The 8,527-nt window shown below is 36.8% G+C and overlaps 2 protein-coding genes across 2 annotated transcripts; both read left to right on the forward strand.

Moving 5' to 3' along the window:
• The first annotated feature begins 1,697 nt into the window (after nucleotides 1-1,697).
• LOC104093414 (mitogen-activated protein kinase kinase kinase 20-like) lies at nucleotides 1,698-2,768 on the forward strand. Its single transcript, XM_009599153.1, has one exon. It carries the CDS (start codon nucleotides 1,698-1,700, stop codon nucleotides 2,766-2,768), a length of 1,071 nt encoding a protein of 356 aa, XP_009597448.1.
• Nucleotides 2,769-6,635: 3,867 nt separating this feature from the next.
• On the forward strand, nucleotides 6,636-7,730 carry LOC104093415 (uncharacterized). The gene is made up of 2 exons (XM_009599154.1): nucleotides 6,636-7,199; nucleotides 7,320-7,730. Exons 1-2 carry the CDS (start codon nucleotides 6,636-6,638, stop codon nucleotides 7,728-7,730), a joined length of 975 nt encoding a protein of 324 aa, XP_009597449.1.
• The last annotated feature ends 797 nt before the right edge of the window (nucleotides 7,731-8,527 follow it).

Raw genomic sequence — 8,527 nt, forward strand, 5'->3', positions numbered from 1 at the left:
TTAAAATTGTATAGTTAACGACCTATCACTGCGGTGGTGGATTACTCGTCTTATTGAATAAACCGTTAACCTTAAGAATAATTATATTTATATGTCTACCCTTATATATAAAGTATCTATAGAAACCCTAAAGGCTAAAGCCCTAAGCAGTACTTATTTCTAGTTTATTCTGGAAACGACGTATAGATTTTCAACAGTTAACCCTGTTGAGAAATTTAGCATCCATATTAGCTTGAGAATCTAAGTCTCTTTTGCTGTTTCTACTCTGCACAATGGCCAAAGGTGTTTATTTCACGTTTTTTTCCTTTTTGGTTTCGGTTGTTTCCGAGTCATTCTTTGAGAAATCAACAAAGTCAAAAGTAATTTCTGTACATAAACTCTTTGGTGTTTCTATGGCTAATTCTGGCAAAATATTGTGGCTAACTCTTTGGTACGGTTGTGAGTCATCTTCATTGATGTGATCTCGTCCAAAATGATTTTTTAGTATTTATTGTATGGACCACCTTCTAGTCGATAAACAGACCGTTAACCGCTAACCTGATACCGAACAAATAGATATTTATTAGTTTATTAGCGAATTAATATATTTAAAAGCTGAATAACTCATAAGTCGAACTGTTAAGCATAAATATTCTACCGTTAGTATAACGACTAGTAAAATTGAATAACTTCAAATAATAAAACAGGCAAATTTAGACCTTTTTCCTTTTCAAAAGTGTGCTTTAGTTAATTGGTTTTGAACTATTTGCCATAATAAAAAGAAGACAAGAATAACAAGTGACATAACAAATATCTGTAGTTATTTGCCAAACACACCATAAAATCATACTAATTGGGAATCCCGTAATAAAAGAGATAAAGAAGCTAGCATTTCAATTTCCCAGATATTATGCAAAATAGATTGACTCACGATTGGTTTTATTGCTCGTTGAGAACTACTTATACTTATTTATTTGCTCTATTCATTTGTATTACATGAGGAACTCACTAAATATCCATGTATCTTCGCTACTCTCTTTTTTTATTATATATATTTGAATTTTTTAATCACATAATTAACAAGTGAAAATATTTCCCTCAAAAACTATATGAAAAGAGGTTAAACTTCTAAAATCATTTTGTTCGCAAAATATGCATATTCAGGAAGTTTAATATTTATTAAATTTAGAATTTCAATTTACTCATTTTCGAATTTAGACTGATTTTTATTTTTTAATTTCTCGTGGAGTACAACAGAAGTGTAGTTAGTTACCTTGAGAACGTACATGCTCATCAAAGTAATTGTCAAAGATTTGATGAAGCAAACTGCAAGGAAATAGGTTTTGGAAAACCGTTGTTGAAGAGATTTAGGAAACAAAGGTTTTATATTTTATGTTTTCATAAGGGAGCCCTAATTAATTACTTGGCGAATAATTAACCCATTATGAAAACAAACTAAAATGAAGGCATAATCCATATATTAATAGGATTCTAAATTACTTTAGGGCATGCATTATATAAGTAAGAAAGTCTCTAAATGAATTAAGTAGCTAAAGAAGTTGTCGTCTACTTTTATTAATAGTGTTAGGGTTACGTACTAAAGAAAAAGAAGTTACTCAAAGATTTAAAGCTTGCATTCCTCCTTTGTTTATTCTCATTGCTAGGGTTAAGAATACGTTTACATAACTAGGGTGAAAATTGAAATAGACTGAGAAGTCATGTATTGGAAAAAGCTGAAGGTATTGGGTGCTGGTTCTTATGGAACTGTGTCTCTTGCCGCACAAGAAGATGGTTCGTTTACTTTTGTAGCAGTGAAATCTGCAGAAGTGAAGGATTCGTTTTCGCTTTCAATGGAAGGAGGAATATTGGATGCGTTGAAAGGGTCGCCATACGTAGTTCAGTGCTTTGGAGAAGATGTAAGTGTTGAAAACGGTAAACATACTTATAACCTCTTGCTCGAATATGCTGTTGGTGGCACTTTGCATGATTTGATTAATATTTACTCTAAGTCTAAGGAGATGGTTGAAGAATCAGAGGTTGCATACTATGCTTTTCAGCTTTTGACAGGGATTTCTCATGTTCATCGTAAAGGTTTTATTCACTGCGATCTGAAACCTAGTAATATACTTGTTTTTCCTACTGTTGATCACGAATATGGTAGTATTGTGGATGTGCGCCTCAAGTTGGCTGATTTTGGACTGTCGTTGAAAACGGTAGAAAACGAAACACATACATATTGGGATAGAGGCTCAAAGAAGTGTCGACATCATAGAGGGACTCTGCTTTATGCTTCCCCAGAATCTATAGCTCGTGGGATTCATGGTAAAGCTGTTGATATTTGGGCACTTGGTTGCATAGTTGTAGAGATGATCACAGGGAGGCGGTTATGGTCGTGTTATGAAAGTGTTGAAGATTTGGACTTCAAGATTGTACATGAAGAACCTGTGATTCCGAGTAACGTTTCTAATATATGCAAGGACTTTCTAGCCAAGTGTTTTGAAAAGGATCATAATTGGAGATGGACAGCAGATATGCTGCTTAATCACCAATTTATTAAGAGTGCTACGTCCGGTAAATATCATCCAGAAGATCATGGGATGATCAGTAATAAGGTTATTATTAACCCTTTTAGTCATTGCGAAAGTTGGGTTTCTAAGCGGCACTTGTTTTCAACGTGCTTTCATTTGCCTTCAATTGATAACTTCAGATCAAGATATGCTATTTTTCCAGCAGAGAATGCACAATGTCGAATTACAGAAGCTGCTAATTACTCTCTTCCTCTGTGTTAGAGGGACCTCATCAATCTGCCATTTGCACAAAGAAGACCAGAGAATGCAGAATGTCTAAGTTTTTTATTTCTTTCCAGTCAGTTGTAATTCATGGAGTAGTTAATTAGCATCTTATTAGTACAAAATAATAGTAGTATTAATATTCAGAAAATAGTGCCAAAACTGATGCGGTACATGTGATCAACAATATAATAAGGCCTTGATAATGTTTTCTTTAAATCTAGCTCCTCTTTATTTCTCATTGTCTCCTTAAGTTGTAATTAGTTACCAGATACATGTCCCATTGTAAACCAATATTTAGAGATAATTAATTAAAGCTAGGTTTTAATCATGGTTAGGATAATAGATATTTTATATATTTACACAAAATTAAAAGACCGGTAATCGCACCATTCTAGCTACTAAATTTTATTTAATTTTCATTCAATCGTGCATGTATTATAGATAATGTAGTAAACATACCTATGAATGTTTGGAATTCCTTTTTAAAGCATCCAAATGAGGTTCAGAACAACTTTTACAAAAGTGAAATATTCCACCTGATGATAATTGCGGCTTAAAAATTTAAAAGTATCGACATGCATGGTGGTAAAACATTTAGAGCCCGTTTGAATTAACTGATTGTAAATAGCTGATAAGTTTGAAGTGTTGGAACTAATTTTTTAAATAATTAGCATTTACGTGTTCGAATAGACGTATTGAAACTAATAATAAGGCAACAGGGGAATATGGCTAGAAAAAGTGATCCCCAATCGGAAGATGCAAAGAAAACTAGAAGTTTGAATGAGATACAAGGCATAATACCATTGGAACTGAAGCAAACACCAATGGCTGGACCGTCAATAATGGTGTGACTCCGATGACGAACAATCAATTGACAACTTCAGCAGGGACAAGCAACCAAAAACATGCACAGAGCTCTGGGAAGAATTCCTGGGCGGATCAAGTTGAAAATGAAGAAAAATCCCAAAGTGAATAAGGTATTGCTCAAACCCTAAAACCTAAATCGTGGAGTAGTGTAGTGGGAAAAGTAATTATCAGCGAGGGCTTTGATTTGGAAGGGGAAGAGAAAACCTCTGCAAATGTCAAAATTACTTTGGCAGATTTGTGCAGGAGGAAATTGAGTATTGGTAGTCTGCAGTAGTGTGCTATGTTTTGGGATTGAATCCCCCTTTAACTGTAATAGAGGGGTATTTCAAAAGAATATGGGGTCATTTGGGGCTAGATAAGGTGGCTCAAACTAACAAAGGGGTCTTTATGATAAGATTTCACATTGTAGAAGGAAGAACAAAAGCAATTAAAGGGGGAACCCAAACTTTTGATAGAAGCCCAGTGGTGGTGAAGCCAGGAATGGAAATGAGTAAAATAATGGTGGAGCAGGTTTCAATTTGGATCCGGCTTGTGGGACTGGATCTCAAGTACTAGGGTCAAGCTGCTTTGGCCAAAATTGCAGGATTAGTAGGTAAGCCTATAAAAGCTGATACTGCAACTACAAGGAAGGAGAAGTTAATGTATGCTAGGGTGATGGTTGAAGTACCAATGAATAAAACATATCCAAATACAATAATATTTGAGAATGAGCTTGGGCAAATAATAGAACTGACAGTGGAGTATGAATGGAAGCCAACACTGTGTGATCATTGCAGAAACTATGGACACATCAAGAAACACTGTAGGAAACTACAGACAAATCATAAAAGAACCAGACAGCACAAACATGGAAACCTATAAATGGAAAAGTTCAAGTTGAAATGCAAAGAGGAGAAGGCAAGAAGGAAGTGCAGGAAGAGATGAGAAAGACCAGGCAAGAAGTAGTCCAACAAGCTACCACCACATTGAGAAACTCATTTTCTACTTTGGAGGAGCACCCTGAGAAACCAGAAGCTCATGTAGGGGTGGTGAATAAGAGAAACCAGAATGGAATACCAGATGAACAAAGAAAAAACAGGATCAGTACAACAGAGGGGCAAGAAACACAATACACAAGTAGTACAACAGTGGAGGCTACTAACAACAAAGGAGCACATATGAAAAGTGGAACAGGGACAAGTAATGTGAGGGGAGGAGGAGCCCCTCCACCTAATGGATAGAATAGGATTCTGGAATGCCAGAGGCCTAAATAGGCAAGACAAGCAGAAAGAGATGAATCTATTTTTGCACAACTCTAAAGTTGGCCTATTTGGGTTCCTGGAGACAAAGGTTAAGAGGTCTAAAGAATCATCAGCTGCTCTTAACCTTTGTAATGGATGGTCATTCAGTACAAACCTTAACTACCATCCAGGTGGTAGAATTTGGGTACTATAAAAACCACAAATGTTTAGTGTGAATATCACAAAGGTGTCTGCTCAGATTATACATTGTATGGTTGAACATAGAGGAACTCAGTACAAGTTCCAAATAACAATGGTATATGGTTTTAATGATCAAGGACTAAGAAGAGAATTATGGCAAGAGCTTGAACAAATATACAACACTATGCAAGGTCCATGGGCAGTAATGGGGGACTTTAATTGTGTCCTACATAGGGATGAGAGAGTGGGGAGACCAGTATCAGTATCAGAAATAAAGGACTTCAAAGAATGTGTTGGAAAATGCTCACTTCAAGAACTCAGATCTTCTGGATCATATTATACATGGAACAATAAATATGGGGACACCAGCAGAGTTTATAGTAGAATTGACAGAGTATTAGTAAATGGGGAGTGGCTGAGTGCATTGCAAGGATCAGAGGTGCACTTTGGGAATGAGGGCCTCATGGACCATTGTCCTGCCTTGATAAACTGGGACAATGGACCTCAGCAGAACCAACACAGATTCAGATACTACAACATGTGGAGTCAAGCCATAAATTTTCAACAACAGGTGAAAGACAGCTGGGAAAAGAACATAGAGGGTACATGTATGTATAAACTGGTGGAAAAACTCAACAGGCTCAAATCTGTTCTCAAAGCTATAAACAAAAGCCAATTTAGTGATGTAGAAGGCAAAGCTATACAAACACAAAGGGAGTTGGAGGAATGTCAGAAGGCAATAGAGAGGGACCCTGTTAATCTAGAACTAATTTTGAAGGAAGGACAGCTTTCCAAACAATGCCAGATATGGACACAAGCAAGAAATAAGTACCTGCAGCAGAAATGCAAAATGCATTGGCTGAAGGAAGGGTACATGAACACTAAGTTCTTTCACAGCATGATAAAAGCCAGAAGGAATTCCAACAGAATCTTTACTATAAGAGATGGTGGAGGGAACACAAGAACTACTGTACCTGACATAGCAGAGGCATTTGTGGAGTATTACAGAAACCTACTAGGCACAAAAGGTACAAGCAGAACAAGAGTATGTAGTGCAACTATAAAAGAAGGGCCTGTGGTTTCAGTAGAACAAAGGAGAATGCTGACAGCAGATTTCAATACTCAGGAAATGAAGGAAGCATTATGGGATATTGCAGGTGACAAAGCACCAGGACTTGATGGATATGGAAGTCAGTTCTTCAAGGACTGTTGGGACACAATTAAAGAAGACTTAACAGCAAGAGTGATGGAGTTCTTCAGAGCAGGGAAGCCACTAAAAGTTTGGAACACCACAGTTCTTACATTGATCTCAAAATCAGACCATGCAGATACAGTAGGTGACTACAGGCCAATTGCATGATGCAATACTATATACAAAATAGTGTCCAAAATGCTCTCTAACAGGTTGAAGCTAGTCTTACCAGAGATAATCTCACCCAACCAAAGTGCATTTGTAGCTCGAAGAAATATAGTATAAAACATTCTCATATATCAAGACTTGGTGAGGCTCTACAACAGGAAGCAAACAACTACCAGTTGCCTGATTAAAATAGATTTGAATAAGGCATATGATACAATGGAGTGGGAGTTTGTAGAGGAGATGCTACATGCTAAGGAGTTTCCTCAAAAATACATCAAATGGGTCATGAATTGTATTACAACTGTGCACTACTTTATAGCTATAAATGGAGGAGTGTATGGCAACATTAAAGGGGAAAGAGGGTTGAGGAAAGGGGACCCAATATCCCCATTACTATTTGTTATATGTATGAAGTACTTCACCAGGATAATGGGGGTAGTAGCTAAACATCAGGGATTTGGATATCATACCAAATGTAGGAGTCTGAAGCTCAACCACCTATGCTTTGCTGATGATGTCCTGCTTTTCAGCAAAGGGGATTTCCAATCAGTACATCTGCTGCTTAGGGGATTAAAGACATTCTCAAACACAACAGGGCTATGCACAAATGCCACCAAATCAAATATATTCAGTGTAAATGTGAACCCTCAAAGTCTTAATGAACTGATTGAAATGACTGGATACAAAAAAGGAAGCCTCCCATTTAGATATCTAGGGGTGCCCATTTCAGCTAAGAGAATCTCAAAAATGGACTGTAAAGTTCTGCTTGATAAAATGACAGCAAGAATTAAAAGTTGAGGTACCAGACATCTTTCCTATGCTGGGAGAGTGCTACTTGTCAACTCTATACTGCTGCACATTTACATTTATTGATCCTCCATATTCATACTTCCAAAACAGGTACTAAAAGGCATTACTACAATATGTAGGAATTTCCTCTGGGATGAAAAAGTTATCACAAATAAACCTCATCTAGTGGCATGGGACATTGTTTGCAGGGACAAGAAAGAGGCTGGATTGGGGATCACAGATTGCATTAAATGGAATGAAATAGCAATTGCAAAATATGTATGGAATGTGGCACAGAAGGCTGACAACTTATGGGTGAAATGGATAAACAACATATACTTAAAAGATAAGGCATGGTGGCAATACATATGTTCAATTGATTGTTGCTGGTACTGGAAGAAGATATGTAAAATTAGAGATGAATTTGAACCTGGATTCATACAGGATGGATGGCAGAATATAAATGGACAGTACACTGTAAGAAGTGAGTACAAATGGAGAATGGGAGCTAAAGAAGCATGACCATGGGGAATATGGGTGTGGAGCAAATCGAATATACCCAAGCACAGTTTTATAGGCTGGCTCACTATGCACCAAAGGCTGTTGACCAAATCTAGATTATGCCACCTAGGCATAAGTCAAGATGATAGATGCCCAATATGTGAGATGCATGAGGAAACTACAAAGCATTTATTTTTTGAATGTCCCTTTTCTAAAATATGCTTACGGGAGGTACTACTGTGGCTAGGGATACATATACAACAAACTGATATAACTGGTATCTGGAGAAGAATGGCGAGAATCACTAAGGGGAAGAGATGCAGAGAAGTGGTGCTTGCTATAGTAGCAACACTTGTCTACTGGATACTGGTATCTGGAGAAGAATGGCGAGAATCACTAAGGGGAAGAGATGCAGAGAAGTGGTGCTTGCTATAGTAGCAACACTTGTCTACTGGATATGGAAGGCTCGCAACAATGCAGTGTGGGAGTACAAATTACCAACTACAGGATATGTGATAAAGCAGATCAAGCAAGAATGCAGATTGAGAAAGATAAATTTTGTAACTAAAAAGCTGAGTGTTGGAGAAAAGGAATGGATAGATAGAGTAATTAGATAAGAGAGATATAGGTTTATGTTTCTGTATGTCTGGCTGGCTTTTGATACATTATTTTATTGTTTTGTTAGCTATTGCTAGGAGGAAAGTGTAAATAGAAAAGAGAAAGGGAAGAAATAGATAGAAAGGAGAGAAAGGAATTATGTAGCAGGCTGTGGTGTTGAATCAATAAAAAATAATTTCTTCACCAAAAAAAAAAAAAAA

This window comes from Nicotiana tomentosiformis, chromosome 10 (genome assembly GCF_000390325.3).
Source record: "Nicotiana tomentosiformis chromosome 10, ASM39032v3, whole genome shotgun sequence".
In the NCBI taxonomy this organism is placed as follows: domain Eukaryota; kingdom Viridiplantae; phylum Streptophyta; class Magnoliopsida; order Solanales; family Solanaceae; genus Nicotiana; species Nicotiana tomentosiformis.

Excerpts from the sequence above, each read along its gene's own strand:
- LOC104093415 (XM_009599154.1), top strand. The coding sequence starts at position 6,636 with ATGGAGTGGGAGTTTGTAGAGGAGATGCTACATGCTAAGGAGTTTCCT. Across the intron at positions 7,200-7,319 it reads TTCTGCTTGATAAAATGACA|GTACTAAAAGGCATTACTAC; the intron begins GCAAGAATTAAA and ends CTTCCAAAACAG.
- LOC104093414 (XM_009599153.1), top strand. The coding sequence starts at position 1,698 with ATGTATTGGAAAAAGCTGAAGGTATTGGGTGCTGGTTCTTATGGAACT.